This window comes from Pygocentrus nattereri, chromosome 21 (assembly GCF_015220715.1).
Source record: "Pygocentrus nattereri isolate fPygNat1 chromosome 21, fPygNat1.pri, whole genome shotgun sequence".
Classification (NCBI taxonomy): Eukaryota; Metazoa; Chordata; class Actinopteri; order Characiformes; family Serrasalmidae; genus Pygocentrus; species Pygocentrus nattereri.
In genome coordinates this window covers 2,222,178-2,242,610 of record NC_051231.1, presented here as the reverse complement: position 1 = coordinate 2,242,610, position 20,433 = coordinate 2,222,178, and the positions used below count along the sequence as shown (strand labels likewise).

The 20,433-nt window shown below is 42.6% G+C and overlaps 1 protein-coding gene across 2 annotated transcripts in view; it reads right to left on the bottom strand.

Annotated features, from left to right (window-relative positions):
* Positions 1-720: 720 nt before the first annotated feature.
* lactbl1b (lactamase, beta-like 1b) overlaps positions 721-20,433 on the bottom strand; it is a 45,963-nt gene continuing 26,250 nt past the window's right edge. For both annotated transcript variants that reach the window (XM_017717941.2, XM_017717942.1), the window contains 6 exons: positions 17,478-17,628; positions 11,618-11,724; positions 8,877-9,034; positions 4,400-4,647; positions 3,555-3,660; positions 721-1,887 (listed from right to left, as the gene is read on the bottom strand). In XM_017717941.2, coding sequence (XP_017573430.1) covers positions 909-1,887; positions 3,555-3,660; positions 4,400-4,647; positions 8,877-9,034; positions 11,618-11,724; positions 17,478-17,628 — 1,749 coding nt within the window. In that variant the 3' untranslated portion in view covers positions 721-908. The remainder of the gene's footprint in view (positions 1,888-3,554; positions 3,661-4,399; positions 4,648-8,876; positions 9,035-11,617; positions 11,725-17,477; positions 17,629-20,433) is intronic.

Sequence of the window (20,433 nt, the reverse complement as noted above, 5' to 3'; positions counted from 1 at the left end):
TGGAGGATTTGGGTTTTGTAGATTTGTTTATTTTGGCATATCAGTTGCATATTTACTAAGACTAAACACTTTAGAGATTAACAGTGAGCATTAATGTGGAATAATACACGCAACAATGAAGAGAGCTTAAACAATAACAAGCAAACCACACTTTCTGTAAAATGTGTATAAAATTACTGTACAAAAGGGTCGTATTTACACATGAGACCACGGAGAAATATGGTGTAAAAGAAGGTCAAGAGGGGCACAAAGTCCAATCCGGTACCTTTGGGATGTCTTGGAGTGGCGCTCCTGATCCAGAGCTGACTATCCGATACGTGACCTTGCTACTCTTGTGACTGAATGCAATCAAATCCCCACAGCAATGTTCCAACATCTAGTGTAAAGTCTTACCAGGAGGTTAGAGGCTGTGACTGCAGTAAAGGGGGGACAAACTGCATTGATGCCCTCAGTTTCAGAGGAAATGATGAGAAACTTTGCGACACAATGTATCACCGCATAAAATATCAAGACAAACGAAAGCAACTCACATATAGACAACATATCATATTTCTTATGAGATTGTTGTCAAAATTGTAAACTTATTCAATCCGTTTGTTTTTACTTTCATTGAAAATCTTTTTTTTTTTTTGCTTGAAGCATTATTTCTTGAAACTATGAATTTTATGTGTCAAGCAACACAATCGATTCTAAAATAAACGAATTTATATGAATTAAAATAAGTACAAATGTCTAGAAATAGGTTTGATAATCTTGGAATATTCTTATAACATTCCCATAATGGGAAATGTCGACTACATGGCTTATATTTAAGGTTCTTTCACTTGCCAGGAAACGTTGTGCGGTGTAGTTGTAGTTTTTCAGTTCTTTTCAGCTCGTTTGCTGCACATTGTCCACTTTATGAGACCTCAGTTAGAAAACGTGGGCCTTCGAGCTATTCGGACCACGTTGTAAGTGTTCAGACCTGGGGCGTCAAAACCAGGCGAAATCCCTCTTTTATCAAACACATAGAAATTGAACAGCTGCCCATCCTGGGCTTCTAAGGAGACAGAGGCGGAGCCTACGTGTAAGACACAGGGATACTCTTTCTCGAACACAACCCTGAAGACTCGATCCACCAGGTAGTTCAGCTTTATGGTCCGATATCTCTCAGGAATAAGGTCTTCGATTTGAGGGCCAAACTGCTGCATGATGAGGACTCCACCTGGCCCTGCTTTGATCTCATAGAAGGTGATGTTGCCGTACGTGTAGAAGCCCACATATGGTGCAGGATTTGGTGGAGGAACGAGAACCCGTTTGGCATCTCGGAAGGCTCTCTCCATGGCCGGAATGATGTACGAATACGCCTTGGCCACTATGTCCTGGTTTTGAGGCCTGCTTCCAGCCATTAAGACGACCAAGCCGAGCTTGAGGCGAGGAACCAAGGAGAAAGTGGCAGAATAGCCGTCCAGGTCGCCGTCTTTTCGGACCATCTCGTAGCCGAGCTGCTCGTTGACCTCCCATGGTGTTCCTGTGCGGTTCGCAAAATAGTCCTTATCGCAGCGGAACAGGGGAGTTAGCATTATCTTCAGCGTGTCTGGCTCCAGAAGCTTCCGGTGATAAGCTCCCAGAAGTGTCATGGCCAGCTTGGCCAGGTCAGCTGCCGTGGAGTACATCTGCCCCGAGGGGCGATACCAGCCAAGGTCGTAAAGTGGTGCGGGCTGTCCGCTGACGTAAACGCCGACGGCCATCTGACCCTGAACGCTGGGGGTGATGTCGAAGCCAGTGTCCTCCATCCCCAGCCGGTCCAGGATGTTGTCGGAAATCCAGCGCTGGTAGCTCACTCGCGCCACTCTCTCCGCCAGGACATGAGCCAACAAGGAGAAAGCCAAGTTGCTGTAGTGACATCTTAGGAAACAAAAGGCATTTGAGAGGAAACATCAGCTTTGTGAAATGATATTAACCTTCCTTTGTTCCTCACGTCACACCAGCCTTTTAATCTACCACAGCCGTGTTGATAAAAGACAGAATCTATGATTTGAATTTGTAATTCTTGAAAGAAAAACAACGTTGCCATAAATCAAACGTGAATGTTTGTCATTATAATTCTGTAGCACTGCAAAATGACAAGGAAGATTTATGCCTTCGTTAGACCTACGAGCATCTCTAATGAGGTCAAAGGGTTTATTACTGCTCTTCTGCATTTATACATTCACAGGTTTTTCACAATCCTGTGAGGTAATCGTTACAACCAGCTACTGAGAGCAAATCACTGCTGTCCAAAAGTATCTCCAACATGGTAACTTTTCAGGAGAGGGGAAAAAAACCTTCATTTTGTGTGTAATGAGATTTTCTCTGGTAATTTTGGACCATTTGTATTGGTCCATTCATCCTAAACATTTAGCAGAATGTAAAGGACGGTTATTGTCCATAAATAATGCAGAACAATACAAATGAGATTCTTTTTTGGACAAAATACTTCAAATGCCGGTGTCGGTGCAGTCCCTGAACTGTAAAGGCTACTGTGTGTGCACTTTGGCTTCTATAGTAGAAACATCACAGCCTTTAATGCAGGTAACTAAGATCTTACGCTCACTGTAAGTTTGAAACCCTGCATTTCTAATAAAGTGGCCTTATGGCACATTGTTGCGGTCGTGGCCCCTCTCAGTCCTCCATGTGCTTCCTTGTTTGGATTCTTCCCTGTCCTGCCCCCTTGTTTCTAGACTCCGCCCTTGATCCGTTTCATCTGTCTTGTTAACCCTCGTCGTTCCTGTATTTAAGCCCTGTTTTCCCCTGTTAGTTTGCTGGTCTTTGTATTGTTTGGTGTGGTATCTTCTGGCCTCCGTCATATTTCCTAGTCTCTCTTCTTGTGTTTAGTCCTTTTCGTTATGTCTGTCCCTCCATCTCTCTGTGTTGGCTCGTGGGCCCTGGACTGTTAAGACCCTGATTATGGATTTGCCCCTAATAAATCTCGCTTCTCTCAGCGTATGCGTCCGCTTCTTCATCGCTCCCCCGCATTACAATGAGAATAAAATGATTATTCAATAATAAACGCAATTACTTTTCTCAAATTTCTTAACTTTTTTGTCAAAATTCACATTTTATAACATAGAAGTAATACCTCACTTTTTTTTCTGGAGAAAAGAACCAGAATCATTTTTCCTCTATATGGTGGAAATATACGATCATGAAAAAAAGCCTGTGAAGCAAACAGGGCTTTACATTGTGCTGCTCATATAAATATAAAGTTAATTATGAAGTAGCACCTGAGTTCGTTTGAGCCCCCCCACCACCCCCCACCAGCTGAAAGTGTCAGTAGACTGTCGATTAATTTGCACCTTTTTTAATTGAATCTGCCCCTCGGTGTCTAAAAGTTAATAGACATCTACATGCAGGTGGTCTGTGTTCAGCCATTCATCTCACAGAGGCAACTGACCAGTTCCATCTGGCGTAGTGGAGCTTCAACGTCTCAGTGGCCTTAGATTAGAATATGATGCTAATTATTTATCCTAATATTACAAGTGATTTAAATGAATCATCTACATGCAGTTTATTCACTGTGCTTTAAGACATACTTGGTTCCTGGATCCGCAACCAGCACATCATCCTGTAGAAGACTGATCGCAGCTTGAGTCTTGCCTTTCCACAGCAGGTTGGTGGCCCGAAGTCGTCTAGGCAAACCTGCAGGGGTCATAGTGTTGCCAGAAATGGAAAGTATTAATTCTAATAATTTAACTGGAGTAAGAATTGTGGGTCATAGAGCTGGTTCAGTGTATGCAAGGTAAAATACAGTGATTACTTTGTATGAGTTAAGTTGCTTATTATGGCTTGGAAGTGAGGAACGCTTTGATTATAATGATGGAAGCTGCAATCTGCACAAGGTCAGTGGGCTGTCACGGTGGGCTTTAATTAACTCTGAATGCCCTCCATCAGCTATTGACAATGGACAAAGAGCCCCTAGTAATGGATTAAGACAATGATGCATTACTGCCACCTGGACAATCCTAAACCCATTATTGAACCATTTGTTTAGGGATATTTTAATGAGACTGCTCATTCCACAATATTCTGACAGATTAAAACATACAAACAATGATCTGAAGCTGTTATAGCTGCAAAGGGTGGGCCGACATCATATAAAACCCTATGGATTAAGAATGGGATGCCACTCAAGTTCATATGCGTGTGAAGCCAGACGACCGAATACTTTTGGCAGTATAGTGTATTTCAGCCTTTCTCTCCTGCACCCTGCTATGTCTGCTATATTATCAGATGCAGAGACACTTTGTGCTTCTGCTGTGACGTACGTTGTGATTTCACAGCTTTCTCGGGTGGTGAACGTCAATGGATGTGTCACAAACGTGAATGTTTAGTCAGACAGAGACCTAGAAAGTGGTTAGGATGTGAATGTTAGACTTGCCGGAGAGCTGGCTGGCCATTCTCCGCAGAGTGACGGAGGACGAGCGGATCTGGACCTCACCACTGTCCAGAAAGATCAGGCCATCGGTTACATACTTCAACTCCGAGTCTTTGCTCTTGCCCAGCGGGTTTTTGATGGTGAAATTCTCCACATATTTCTCCAACGGATCATCCAACGAGGCCACTTTACCATCCTCCCACAGACGATAGAGCATCAGAGTGGGGAAAATCTTGGACAGGCTAGCAATCCTACACAGATCATAAGGCAAAGAATCAGAATTTCTATGTAAACATATATAGTCTGAATTTCTTTATCGTCCATATTCTGCATTCTGCTGAAAAATAGAATTACTTCTACTTCTACTTTGTTCAGTCCAGCGTGGCATTCTAACCGAACATGCCAGTGGTTTAGACTGACCTCTCCCTCAGAGGCAGATCATTAAAAGCCATTTAAAACCTTTAGTCCTTCGGCCCCACATAATATTTCTGACATGTTCTTACAACGGGGAGCCCCATGAAGCCACAGCATGACAATGTGACCAGGTGGTTTGCTTATCACACCTGTTTAGCAGTGAGAGAGTCTCAGACACACAGAGCACTTTGTTTAGGGGGCCTTGGAGCTTTGGGCAACATCAGAGCTATCAGGGTTGACAGGCTCAACTAAGTGAGTTAAACGGCAGGCGGGCAAAAAATAGCTGACATGCTGAAAGTGCTGACAAAGTGCGCGAATGAGTGACAGCCAGTGACTTGAAGGTACAGCTTCAGTCTCTCAGTGCCATCATCAACATTGTCCACCTGTCACTCCTTTGACTTTGAAAAACAACCCTTATGTAGTAGGAACCTCAGGCTGCTGTGTCCATGGTCTTCACTCTGGAAATGCAAAAGCCAATGCAACATATAAAACCTACAAGATTGTCGCAGCTTAAAATGTGAATTGTGGAAGCTACGAAGAGTTTCATGAAGCATCTGTAGGGTTACTACATGGTTGTTACAATGTATGAACATATTATAAAAAAACAGCATAGACCAGCATGACTTGGTTGTTTTCATGCTGATCACCAGCAAAACCAGCATTTGTAGTGTTTTAGAAACTGGTATTCTGGTCACCCAGCATGACCATGTTGGGTGATGTGGTCTGTGCTGTTTCTTCAATGGGGAAAGTGAATTGTTGAAGCTATAAGGAGCATCAGCAACCGTCTCCCAGGTTGTTACAGTATAATAGCAGCTTGTGGAAGCTGTAAAGAACATTAAACCTCCGTATCAACATATAAAGTGAGCTGTTGAAGCCATAATCATCCATACTTAGATGCTTGTCTGCTGTTCTCTATCTGAGGCGATATGTTTCGCGTCCGCCATGTTGGAGAGGTCAAGATCCGCTTGTGAACAGATTCACTTGTATTGAGAGGCGAAGAGTCTCAGGATTAAATCGGCCACAACTTCCTTATTACTCCACCGATTTTCACCAAATCTATTTTGTTGTAATCTTCAGACTCAGATTAATCCAGGCTGTATGGATCTGCTCTCAGTAGCTTTGGTTACTTTAATAACTGATCATGATAATTAGCCGTCCAGACCAGGAGGAAAGAATTCAGTCTGCAGCAAGAAACACAATCAGCAAATCCATCAACGTCTGAATCGCTTTTAATCTTGACAGAGACAAAACCAAAATAAACCCCTCAAAACTCAGTAAGAAGGACGAAGCTAAAGTCAGCTTCCCATTTCCCACTTCACCTTAAACGGTCGCTTTTTGGTGCCTGAAGCTGGTCAGTCGGAAGCCGACTTCAGCTTCATGTAAGAAGGTGCTAACGTTAATCTATTATGAATATCTACATGGATTTGGCAATGCTTTTACTTCCGACCATCACTGTAAATAAATAAGGACTACGTAAAGCTAAGACCCCCTGAATAGACTATTAAATGAAATAAGCTTCATATAAAACCAGAGTAAGAACAACCACAATCAGCAGGTTCTCTGAGCTTCACCAACCACACGGCCACATCTACACAAACACCACGCAGACATGAGTGTGGACCACTGCGTTCCCTCTGTTATATAATCCTATCCCACTTTCTGAGAGCCAGTATTATTGAAACAGTGTCATTTGGACAGCATCTTTCTTAAACTGCTGCTCTGTAATGGTACTGAATGCAGTCCAGCTGCGATGCTGACCGCCCCAAGATAGCGCCCTTGACGTGCCTGGCTGGACCCAACGCGGCATCTAGGCATGTATTTCCATGCAATGAAGCTAGCAAACCTTTTCTAGGTTGCTGCAACACACAGTGAATTGTTAAGGTATAAAGAGCATCAGCAGACCTCTGTAACCCTGCAACGATGTACAAAGTGAACTGTCGAAGCTGAGGCTACTAAGAGAGGAGCACTAGGAAGCCTGGGTCGGTAGGAAGGTCAGGCAGCTTTAGCAACACTCCCTATGGACTAATCTCCAGAAAAGAGGGAGAATCGAGTTTTTCTTCTGATGTCAAAGATGCAACAGCAGTTTCATCTGTATTCAACACTGGACGGCTACACAGTCCACCCTGCTGACCTTTTCTAATCACCTCTGGATCTGGCCAAGCACAGTGCTCGTGTTACTGGAAGCTGCTTTAACTCTCTGAGGCTGTTATTAAGGTGCAGAAACTAACGCTGCAAGTTGATGAATCATTTCATACTCGCGCCACACCGTCGACATCAGAGACAGGAAACTGCTGAGTATGATGGTCAGCATTAAAAGTTATAATGGCGGTTGATCTCTTGTCAAAAATCCCTGCTGACAAATTAGCAGCGCAGATAAGCACGAATTCAGTGCTGGTCTAAGACTAATTATGCTGGCTTACACTGGTCTGGTGCTGGTTTAGCAGGTCACCCTGTGTGGTCATGCTGGTTCACCAGCAAACCAGCATCCAGAACTCAACATTTAGCTGCTGTCAAAATGAAACCTCGTATCTCCATTTTTGTAGTTTTTCGGTTTTTGGCATGATTTGAAAAAGCCTGTTGCTCTTTATATTGTGTGTAAATTTCATGATGAATGGCCCAAAAGAAACGGCCCAAAATGACTTGGGAAGACGTCTGGTTCCATTGACTTACATTAAAAGTAAAGTCGGTTTTTTCCTTCTCCTGTAAAGTTACCGTTTTGGAGATACGAGGTTTTCTTCTGACAACAGTGATATACTGGTTTTGCTGGTGAACAGCTCTGGTGGTCCATGCTGGTTTTTCTAGCAGCGATAGCTGTGATATTATCCCTGCTAGAAAAACGTCGTAGACCAGCATAACCAGGAGATTTTATGTTTTGGTTGCTGGTATGCTGGTCAGCAGCAATGGACATTGTTAGCCTGGTCACAAGCAAAAACAGCATTGGTTGTGTTTTGGATGCTGGGTGACCAGCTGAACCAGCATAGACCAGCATGGAATGCCTGCCGGCCTGAGCTATTTTTTCAGCTGGGATGGGACAGTTGAGGTGTATTGTTTAACAGATTGGGCTATAAAGAGGAAGCTGTTGTTGTTGTTGTTGAGATAAAATAACATTTTTCAGTCTTCATTTAACATTTTTCATTGAAGAGCCCTTTGGAGGATTTTTCCATGAATTATTACAGCAGTTATGATTAACAGCTCTTTCAGATCACAAAGCAATAGGCAGACATTTGCATGCGTCCAACAAACTCAGATGATTGTGAGAGGGAAGGTTTATTTTTTAGAAATGTGTATCTTTGAACAAAAAAAAACGCAAAATTAACCTCATTCATTTGCGCTCGCTTCATGTACTCATTTCACACCCAACAATGCGCCGGATAATAGAAGTAATTGCCCACAGTAATCAGCATTCATAGCCTGGAATTTCATTAAGACTCAGGCTCATTTGGGACTGCAAAAAAACTTTTTATTCAATTTTTTTTTATTAATCCAAGCAGAAAACACATTATTAGATTCCAAACCTCAGAACTTACTCACTCGATTCAACACACACACTCTAATCATATCAAATGTTCTCTCCGCTTCTTTATTCATGGATTTTCTCCAAAGCTCAGTTGGCCTGCTGTGTTTTGTAGCTGCCCTTATTCCAGATTCCAGCCAACGCTGGACAATAAAATGTAAATGGAGCAATTTTAACCTCTGAAAAGAAGAATCGTCTGGAGCTCGTAATGGGCTCACAAATCTTAGCTTCTAAGCACAACTCCATTGTAAAAGAGCCACAGCTCTCAGATGACAAATGATCAGCCTGGTGTGGAGCCTGGTCCGCCTGTTAGCTAGTCTCAGAGACCCAGAGAGAGGTTCTTAATGGGATGTTGAGAAAATGTTCTCGGTTTGCCGCGACTGAGGCCACATGTGGATGAGCCGTTGCCAGGCAGGGCTTAGCAGTAAGAGCCCTTAGTGTTCGGCCCAGCACGCGTCCGCTGAGTTCTCTATGCCCTGTGGATTCCAACCAGGCCATTATTTACACAACAATAGTGCTTAAAGTAATTATGCTAATAGATGTGTACCTCACCTGTAGATGGTGTACTCGTTTGGAGGCGCTGAATTGGGGTCGCTCCCGTTCCTCTTGCCGAAGTTTCCCGTCCACAGCACAGTGTCGTTGTAAATAACGATGGCAGACATCGCAGGGAGGCCGATGGGGTTGACACTCTGCCGGAGTAAAGCGTCCACCTGAAAAAAGGACAAAAACATAGCTGAACTGTTGAGAGTTAGATGGAAATCAGCGAGAAAAGATGGAATGAATAATGAATCGGTGGATAAAGCTTCACATGATTCGCATGCGTGTGCCTAAGTTTTGGGGTTCAGGTGCTCCTCAATGACTTTTTCATCCAATAGGGACAGAATCCGGGCTTAAAAAGTGATAAACACTTATGCTTGTAGGTATATTTCAGTTTTTCATGCCTAAATTATAAGGCAAATTATTCAGGTACTGCATGAAATAACTGTTTTTTATTGTAAAAGTTCCTCAAATGATCAGAACGTGTGTTTTATGATCTCCACGCTTATAATTTACTGCTGAAAGCCAAAAATCTCTTTTTCCCCAGATTTGGGGAAAAACGGGTCGGCTTTCAGTAGAAAAACAAACTGAGTTCAGCTTCTTTTATTATAAGGGTTTAAAATGACATCACCGTCTATTAGACTGGAGAGAAGAGCTACAGCCTCACACGACGCCCAGCTTCTGAATGGAGCTTATGGAATATGAACGTTATGGAGAACATGACCGAGTGCGGTTTGGAAGCACCGGTGGTCTCGAGGAGCTGAAGAGGTTGAATAAATAAATAAATAAAATTGACTTAAAGTAAACCAGTCCCACAAGCAAAAACTCTGCTGATTGTGAAAGCTATGAGCAGCAGTGGACAAAGTACACAAATCATGTACTCGAGTTAAAGTAGGTCAATATCACTCCAGCAAAAGAAGTTCCTCCCTTTAGACCTCCACTTGAGTAAAAGTACTAAAGTATTTACCTTCAAATGTACTTAAGTATAAAGTAAAAGATTAATTAACTTAATGCAACTTAGTTCCAAGTTTAAGTTGAATAAAAACTGGCTTTAAACTCAGGATCACAGATGAGCTCCTTTACTATGTTGATCTGTAGGCGTCTGTTCATAAACATAAACCAGCCCAAACTCATTTACTATAAAATGAAATGGTGTTTGTAGAAATTCAGAAAAAAGCCGCGTCAGTCTCGACTGCATATGTGGACATATTTCTATATTGAGCTCTATTTACACAAAGTTAGGTTAGTTCATCATTTATGTTGAACAGACTCTCCCAAAGTTTTACGCTGCTGCGCTGACGTTGAACCGCGTGCTGCACTGGGTCGGTATGACCAACAGGTCAAAACCAGCTCTAAACAAAGTGACCGCTGGGCCCTGATTGGTGCTCTGGCTTTGCGCTTCTTTCGTTTTGACATGTGACGTTTTTATACACACAGAAACCAAAAGGAACCACAGATTTCTCAAAATGTAGGAGGAAAAAGTCGATATTAGACTCTGAAATGTAGTGGAGTGAAAGGAGAAAGTCCCCTGAACGGAGAAACATCAGTACAGATACACCAAAATATACTAAAGTACAGAAACCAAACTTGGAACTAAGTTGTAAATAAATCTGAAACTGAAACTTTGCTTGTGTGTAAAAAGTGATTTCAGAGCCACTCGGTTCTCCCTGATGGAAACTGTTTACCTTCAGTGTTTTGTGCTTCTGATCATTTTAATAGACGTCAGCGTCACTAATTAATGACGTTCTATTAAAAGACTGGTTTACCAAGAGAGACGCTGGAGGACTTTCACCTGAAATGAGTTCATGAAGCCAGTCTGGTTATAAAAATGATAACAGGACATCAGAGCCAGAATTACTCTTTTAGTACTTTTACTTTATACTTAAGTACATTTGAAGGGAAATACTTTAGTACTTTTACTCAAGTGGAGGTCTAAAGGGAGGAACTTCTACCTTTACTGGAGGAATATTTTACCTTGGGGGTCTCGACTTTAACTCAGGTACAGGGTTTGTGTACTTCATCCACCACTGCATGTAACATCAGTAGCTGACCTCACTAATGGTCATGTGGCTGAATGTAATCAAATCATTATAGCAATGTTCCCAGACGAATAGAAGCTGCTACTGCAGATTGTTACTCCATTTTTGATATGCTCCATTTTAGAAGAAACGTTGGACAAGCAGTCGTCTGTGAACTTGTGGACATATTATAAATTGTACTATAGTATTAAATTCAACAGATGAGGCTCTTCTCTCCCCACAGTAACACCTTGATGATATTTAACACTTCTGTGTGTCTGACATGCATTGGAAAGAGCTCCTTTAGCTCAAGGCATTTGAATATTGGTCAGAATGTGAAGCACTTGGAATATAAAGCACCTGCTTGTCCATTGTTGTATTTGATAAGCATACAAATTACACTGAGGCGAGGAAACACTCAGGGATTCCAAGCAGCTCGTCTGAGAATCAGGTACATTTTGAATATCAAAGGACATTTAAAATGCGAGGAACTCTAAGCATTTGCTTCGGGGGATGGACAAGGTCGGAAAATTGATGTTAATGAGGGAATGGCATGAAAAGAGATGTCAAAGAGCAGAGTTTGAAGCGCTGTTTGAGGGAAGCGTCTGCAGCGCAGCCCTACTGGCATTTGAATTGTTAGAGAGTCGATTTATAGCTCAGTGGTGTAGGATGTCCTGTAGGTGTGCTTGAGAGTGAGTTAAGTGCTTTTGGTTGTTTTGAACACAGAAAATGCTTTACTTTCTCCAGCGCCTCCTTCAGGTAAGGGATGGGATGCTCCAGTGGAGTGGGCTCAGGAAAACGAGGACACATCTTCTCGGATCTGGAGTTTTTCCCCGAAGCTTCATCTACAAAAGAAGATAGAAAAGAAATCAGAAAACAAACAGGTTAAGATCAGGACAGGCCAGTCAAGTTCTTCCACACCAAACTGGCCCATCCACGTCTTTATGGACCTGCTTTGTGCACTGGTGAGCAGTCATGTTGGAACAGGAAGGGGCCGTCCCCAAACTGTTCCCACAAAGTTGGGAGCATGAAATAGTCCAGAATCTCTTGGTGCTGAAGCTTTAAGAGTTCCTTTCACTGGAACTAAGGGGCCGAGCCCAACTCCTGAAAAACACCCCCACACCATGATCCCCCCTCCACCAAACTTTACACTCAGTACAGTGCAGGCAGACAAGTACCGTCTCCTGGCAACCGCCAAACCCAGACTCGTCCACCAGATTTCCAGATGGAGAAGCGTGATTGGTCACTCCAGAGAACTCGTCTCCACTGCTCTAGAGTCCAGTGGCGGCGCTTTACTCCACTGCATTCCACGCTTTGCATTGCGCTTGGTGATGTAAGGCTTGGATGCAGCTGCTCGGCCATGGAAACCCATTCCATGAAGCTCTCTACGCTGTTCTTGAGCTGATCTGAAGGCCACATGAAGTTTGGAGGTCTGTAGTGATTGACTCTGCAGAAAGTCGGTGACCTCTGCGCACTATGCCCCTCAGCATCCGCTGACCGCTCTGTCATTTTACGTGGCCGACCACTTCGTGGCTGAGCTACTGTCGTTCAGTAATCGCTTTTATACACCTGTGGCCATGGAAGTGATACACCTGAATTCAATGATTTGGATGGGTGAGTGAATACTTTTGGCAATATAGTGTAATCGCAATGTAATGCAAAGTCTTATACAGTCTCCTTTAATATCTCACTAAATGACCTTTATGTTACTACATTATTGGCAGATTTCATGTACACAGATTAAGACTAGACAGCATTCTGAATGGAGATTTCCAATATAAAGGAAAATGTAGTAGAGGACTAGACCTAAACCAGTTCCAGGAAGCCAACCCTATATATTGTAGACAAATGCTTATTCAACGTACCTTCTGAAATTAAAGATATTAAGGAGGGAGTTTGTTCCTCCATTCCTGCAGTAACAGCTTCTTCTTTTCTTGGGAGATTTTACAATAGCCATTAGATCTAAATGCATTCAGCGACAGGAGCATTAGTGAGGTCAGCTACTGATGCTCGGCAGTTAGTTCTAGATCACAAATGCCTCTTCAACTCATCCCAAAGATCCACTGCTCCCCCCGTGCTGGGGGGCTTTAAAGCCTGAATTTAGACTGAATTTAGGCTCCCGTGTGGCTTTTTCGGAAGATGAAACCAGTCTTAACTCGTAATATAAGCTAATGTGATGAGATTATTAGTCCAAGCAATTTTGGAACATTTCTATTTGTTCCATTCATCATGAATTGCTCACACAAAGCATTTTTTGACCATCCAATTCAGTGTTTTTCGGCTGCACTGAACTGTGATTCCTCAGTTGATTCAAAGTTTCTGCCCTGCTTTCTCACATGGACCCCATGGATCCAAGTGCTGAGTGGGTGAAAAATGATTTAAGGTTGTGAATGTTGTGAAAAGTAAAGTACGGATGAACAAAAGCAAAGTCTAAAACTGAAGCACGACCCGTTGGTCAGTGGGCTGTGAGAACCCACGCCTGAAATCCGTACCTCAACAAAGCTTAACACATATTTGAGGAACAATGTCCAAAGCTAACCTGAGCAAGCAGGTCCCATCACGTTCTTTCAAACATTTCAAGCCCTAGTCCTGACAATTCATGACGAGGTAAAACGGGGTTAACAAATTACAGTCGAATGGATGGACTCCAGTCTGTACTTGTGAAAACGCACCTGTTAAAATGGGCATTTCCAACGTGTACAGGAACTGGCATTAAGCCACATACTGTATATCGCCTTTCTGAAGTAGGCCAGCGACCTCAGATGACTCTTCACTGTGCATATATATATATATATATATATATAACTCCTCCAGTCCTTTACCTCTAAATAAAGGTACTCAAGTGCCTTTAAATGTTCTAATCCAGTCGTCACCCACTAAGAGAGCTTAATAGGATCTGCCAGTGACTCAGACAGCCTCTGCTACACCTTTTCACTTTGACATTTAAACAGAAACAGCAATGAATTTAAGTGCCTACTGTCAACATCTTCTTATTTATTTGGGGATAATTGTATGTCAAAAAGCTTGAATACACCTTTTAATCTGTGAATTCAGCCACTTTGAGCTAAATCTATTGACACAGGAGTCTAACTGCACACAAGCAGCTTGTATAATCTCTTTAGAAAAGCACTGCCAATAGAATGGGACACTCTGGAGCGAGCACACACACCTTAGACTAAGGTCACCATGCCAAATGCTTAGTGTCGACAAGACCTCTGAAGGTGCTTTATGGTGTCTGACACAGAGACATAAGCACCAGATCCTCAAAGGCCTGTAAGTTGCATCCCACGGGCGCTTGATTGGATTGAGATTTGGGGAATTTTGAGGCCAGAACAACTCCTTAAACTCTTTGTCAAGTTCCTTAAACATTTCTGAATAGTGTATGCAGTGTGGCAGGGCACATTATCTTGAGGAAATTTTCTAACTAGACCTTACTGAATTCTAATTAAACACCCCTGGTCTAAACTGCAGTTGACCTCACTTTACTAATGGTCTTGTGGGTGAATGCAAAGAAATCCTCACAGCAATGTTCCAACATGTAGCGTAAAGCTGTGTCAGAAGGTATACATACTGTTACAACCCCAGCTGTTCAAAATGACCCTCTAAATCATCCTCCTCATGCAGTGGACTAGAGCTGGAAAAGGCTACAAGAGCTCAGAGAGAGGTTTTTGTGATGACTGTAATTTGGGGTAGACCCTGACCATCTCACTTACTGGCCATGAAGAGTGACTTGATGGATTCTGGAGTGCTGGACAGAAAACAGGGTAGGAGCTGAAAGAGATAGAGGCTTGCAGATTGGGATTCAGGAGGTGCCCCTAGGGCTGGTATTAGGGCTGCATGCGATGTGGTTGAACTGCATTAACCTTCTCATTCCAAACCTCCACTGTACTGGACATTCCCCCCAGCTATTGTAGCTCTATGGAAACAGCTCCACACTCCCTTCTGTGTGTTTTTTACAGGATGCTGTACGGAACTTGCCTGATCATTTTATAGAACGTTTTCTGGAAATTGGCCGTCGACTGAATGAAAAACGATTCTGTATTTATTCTGTATGTATTCTATTTGTATGTAGATCAATTTTAATGACCTGTAATAGGGGTGTGGGAAAAACGGCATCGCGATGCGGACGTGAACGATTCTGAATCGATTCATAAATGTCAAAAATCGATTTTAGAAATATTTCATTTCTAAAGTAATGACGGAATGTAAAAGGCGGACCTTGGAAGTGGGTAAGCGCAGCGCCCGGACAGTCTGTGGCGGCACATAACGAAAACAACTGGATGAGCGAGAAATCCGACCGGCTCTGCGTTAAAGCCAGGTTGGGTCAGGAGTCACAACCCAGATGTTAAGAAGAGCCAATTTGTCCTTTCAACAAAGTCCAACCACCTCGGCAGCCGCAACAGTTAATGTCCAGTATGTCTCAGTGTGCGAACGTCCTGGTATAGACTAAAAAATAAAAGGGTGCAGATTTACTTTTCTCTGCTTTGGGCTTTGGGCTACAGCCACTTTCCTCACATCTACTTCAGGAAACTTTTCCTCAAAACTAGAGCAGTTTCTTGTAAAATGTCTCTCAACATTCGACTGATTTACGAAGCTGAAGTCGCTTATGATTCGAATTTTCCCGTTCTACCTTAAACTCTGACTAGGGTGCTGAATGTAACTGCTGCACCATTTAAGGTGGAACGGGAAAATTTGAAAGAGAAGCGACTTTATCTTCGCAACTTTTTAGAGAGATACCGTCTCTTGTTGCAGAAACGGGCTGGGCGGCTGTAACGTGCGGCGTGGACGTCCATCACCACAGGATCTTATTTCACCGTAACTGCCTTTAATCACAGATGAGCGGCAGCAGCGTCTCACGTGCTCCAAACAAGAGCAGTGAATGAGGACCTTCCAGTTCAGCCACATCACTTCCACTGATTTATTAATACAAGATATGGAAGTGAATTCATTATGGATCATCACAAATACTTTGCTTTAAAGTACCGAGTCCTCACACCGTGAGAAAAAAGAGGTCCTGTATAGAAAAAAGTTGCACCGATAATCGTTTTATAATCGCATCGCAGCCTCTGAATCGTAATCGGATCATGAGGTGCCGAGAGATTCCCACCCCTAACCAGGAATCTGAACATTTGGACTCAAAGTAGTAAATTACGTCTTGATCAGTGAAAATCAATTTTTTTTGTTTATTTTGTTGAAAGTAGAGTCATATGTGTATTTAGGTGTCATGCATTCCTCTGGATCTGAGAACTGCACTTCCCAGAATTCTCCTGGAGATCATGTGACTGTTGATCAGCCAATCGATGCTCTCCCTCACCTGAATGCCAATCTTTTACACCTGTTTTGTTGGTCACATGAGTCCAGTCAGTTAGTCTGTAAGTCCAGGCTTTTAGCTTCATTGCTTCATTGCTTTGAGCTACTGAGTTTTTGGACTTTAGAGTCTGATTTCTGCCATTGCCCTTTTGATCTTGGTCACCTGACTCTGTTCTGCCTTTCCTCGTGCCTTTTTGGACGGTTTTGGATCTGACCTGTGCATGTTTTTGACCATGAGCTCGGGTCACGTTTCAAACAGTAAAACCTCTTCACTTAACAACGTCCCCAGAGCATCTGTGCAGTTGTGCTGTGTTACATCAGGAGTGACAGTAGATGATGTTGGGATTATTTTGGGAATAAAAAAAGTTATTTTTTTGGGATTTCAATAGATTTCACTTCCACATGAAAAAACAAGATTCTTAAAAATAAGCATATTTGTTATCATTGACATAAAAGACATAAACAAAACCCTGAACACTGGGCAAATAAAGAAAATACATAATGTAATATGTGTAATATTACATAAAACATAATATAGCGTATAGAAGCGTTTTGTGACCTAGATTGTTTCAATGATTTGTTAATTTTGGGTATAGTAAATCAACGCATATACTTTGTGTTAAAAAGTCCTTTGTTTATTATTGTGATATGAAAATTATTATGAAAATGATTTAATATTTTATTAGCCATTTATGTAGAAATACAGATAGCGTACAATATTCAGTGTGTGTCTATATATATATATATATATTTATTTGCTGTTGTTGGGACAAAACCTTTTGTCTCCAAAATGGTAACTTTACAGGAGAAGGACAAAACCTACTCTACTTTTAATGCAAGTCAATGGAACCGGACGTCTTTCCTAGTCATTGTGGGGCGTTTCTTACACACAATGTGAAGGACAACAGGTATTTTCAAATTATGTCGGAAACAAAAAGGAGATACAAGTTTTTCTTCCAAGAGCAGCGAGATATATACATATATAGCGTCACAGAAGTGAGTGCACCCCTCATATTTCTGCAGATATATTATTCTATCTTTTGATGTGACGTCACTGTAGAACTGAAACTCTGATATAAGTTAAAGTGGTCAGTGTGCAGCTTGTATAGCAGAGCAGATTTACTGTCCTCTGAAAAGAACAACACACAGACATTAATGTCTAAATAGCTGGCAGCACAAGTCACTACACCTCATCTGTGTTGCCTCACTTAAATATCTTTATTTATCACTAACAGAAGCTCATCTGGAACTGTTGGCTGTTTACAGCATAGATGAGTTTTAACCTTACCTGGCATTAGCTTTGGTAGGTGATACTGCCAGAGAAAGCAGCCGGTCATGATGATGGACAGCATTAGGAAGAAGACCAGACCCAGATGAGTCCACTTCACCTTCATCCTGCTGCTCTTGGTAAGGCTTTCTATGGCAGCTGCTGGACTGGGCTGAAACACACAAACACACTAAATAAGCAATTATGCATGCCAATCAGGTAGTAAACATTTGGTAATTCCAGATATCCAAATCAAGCCATTTCACATTATATACAGTTCATTTCAAATCGTTTAAAAGCTTAATTAAGGGTTTAGGTGGTGATGCCAGACTTGCTCGCTGTCATCATATTCAAAGTCCCTGTGGATCGTGAATCAAGTTTAGCCTGGATTTGACAGAATGGGTAATCGTGAGAGTGACTACATATAGAGCACAAGAAAACCGAAGAAAGAACAGACAAACTGTAAACGCTACAACAAATTTATACGAATTTAGAGATTAAATCAGTTTAAACTATATACACTACATTGCCAAAAGCCTTCACTCCCCCATCCAGATCACTGAATTCAGGTGTTCCAGTCACTTCCATGGCCACAGGTGTATAAAGCCGAGCCCCTCAGCCTGCAGACTGCTTCTACAGACATTAGTGAAAGAATGGGTCGCTCTCAGGAGCTCAGTGAATTCCAGCGTGGTACCGTGATCGGACGCCACCTGTGCAGCAAGTCCAGTCGTGAAATTTCCTCACTACTAAATATTCCACAGTCCACTGTCAGTGGGATTATAACAAAGTGGAAGCGATTGGGAACGACAGCAGCTCAGCCACGAAGTGGTCAGCCACGTAAAATGACAGAGCGGTCAGCGGATGCTGAGGGGCATAGTGCGCAGAGGTCACCAACTTTCTGCAGAGTCCATCACTACAGACCTCCAAACTTCATGTGGCCTTCAGATCAGCTCAAGAACAGCGTAGAGAGCTTCATGGAATGGGTTTCCATGGCCGAGCAGCTGCATCCAAGCCTTACATCACCAAGCGCAGTGCAAAGCGTGGAATGCAGTGGTGTAAAGCGCCGCCACTGGACTCTAGAGCAGTGGAGACGTGTTCTCTGGAGTGACCAATCACGCTTCTCCACCTGGAAATCTGATGGACGAGTCTGGGTTTGGCGGTTGCCAGGAGACAGCACTTGTCTGACTGCATTGTACCAAGTGTAAAGTTTGGTGGAGGGGGGATCATGGTGTGGGGGTGTTTTTCAGGAGTTGGGCTCGGCCCCTTAGTTCCAGTGAAAGGAACTCTTAAAGCTTCAGCACCAAGAGATTTTGGACAATTTCATGCTCCCAACTTTGTGGGAACAGTTTGGGGACGGCCCCTTCCTGTTCCAACATGACTGCACACCAGTGCACAAAGCAGGTCCATAAAGACGTGGATGGGCCAGTTTGGTGTGGAAGAACTTGACTGGCCTGCACAGAGTCCTGACCTCAACCCCATAGAACACCTTTGGGATGAATTAGAGCGGAGACTGTGAGGAAGACGCTTCTGGAAGAACGGTCAAAAATTCCCATAAACACTCCTAACCCTTGTGGAAAGCCTTCCCAGAAGAGCTGAAGCTGTTATAGCTGCAAAGTGTGGGCCGACATCATATTAAACCCTATGGATAAAGAACGGGATGTCGCTCAAGTTCATATCCGTGTGAAGCCAGATGACGGAATACTTTTGGCCATATAGTGTACCGCTTAGTCTGAAAACAAGTCCCACTAAAGATCTGGATTTGATTGTAATTTTGTCATTATAGCTACTGAGTCTAATATTCAATAATAATGTTATGGTAAAAAAAAAGACAGAAATTCAAATAAAATGGAACCAGAGGATCTGTCCCTTGATCTGAATTTCACAGCGTGTTTATGTTCAGACTGTAATTAGAAATGTGACATTAAACAGAAATCAAGACAGCCACATTTTCAGCCACCAGAACTTCCACAGTGAGGTCTGGATTAGATCCAGAGGAATTAACACAGTGAATATGACTGGGTGCATCATGTGTTGTGACAGAGAAACTTCCTCACCACTCTGCACTCAAACTACACTTCAAAATAAGGTTTTCTAAATGGTTCATGGTCTGGAAGTTCTGTTTTTATTAGAAATCTTCACTTGGTACATAATCTGTCCATCATATACTAATATAATACAGACGTATCTACACTCACCGGCCACTTTATTAGGTACACCTTGCTAGTAAAAGGCTGGACCCCCTTTTGCCGTCAGAACTGTCTTAATTCTTCGTGTCAGACTTTCAACAAGGTGTTGGAAACGTTCCTCAGAGATTCTGGTTGGTTATTTGAGTTCCTGTTGTCTTTCTATCATCTGGAACCAGTCTGCCCGTTCTCCTCTGACCTCTCACATCAACAAGGCATTTTCATCCACACAACTGACCGCTCACTGGATATTTCCTCTTTTTCGGACCGTTCTCTGTGAACCCTAGAGATGGTTGTGTGTGAAAATACCAGTAGATCAGCAGTTTCTGAAATACTCAGACCAGCCTGTCTGGCACCAACAACCACGCCACGTTCAAAGCCCCTTAAATCCCCTTTCTTCCCCGTTCTGATGCTCGGTCTGCACTTCAGCAAGTCGTCTTGACCACCTCTACATGCCTGAATGCACTGAGTTGCAGCCGTGTGATTGGCTGATCAGCTATTTGTGTTAAGAAGCAACTGGTGTACCTAATAAAGTGGCAGGTGAGTGTATTTACCGTTCATATATCTCATTTACAAACAGGGTTCTTTGAAAATCCATCCACTAAAATTTTCTTTTTTGGGATCTTTATTTTTAAGAGTGATATGGTAGAAAAATGACGTTTTCAACGTTTTTCCCATTTTCCCAAACGGACTGGCTGCCTCCACAGAAATGGGTTCTGTACAGGTACGTTTCTTTAATCAAGATACTAACAATGTTAATTTCCCCTCAAAGATACAACAATAGTCTTAAAGTC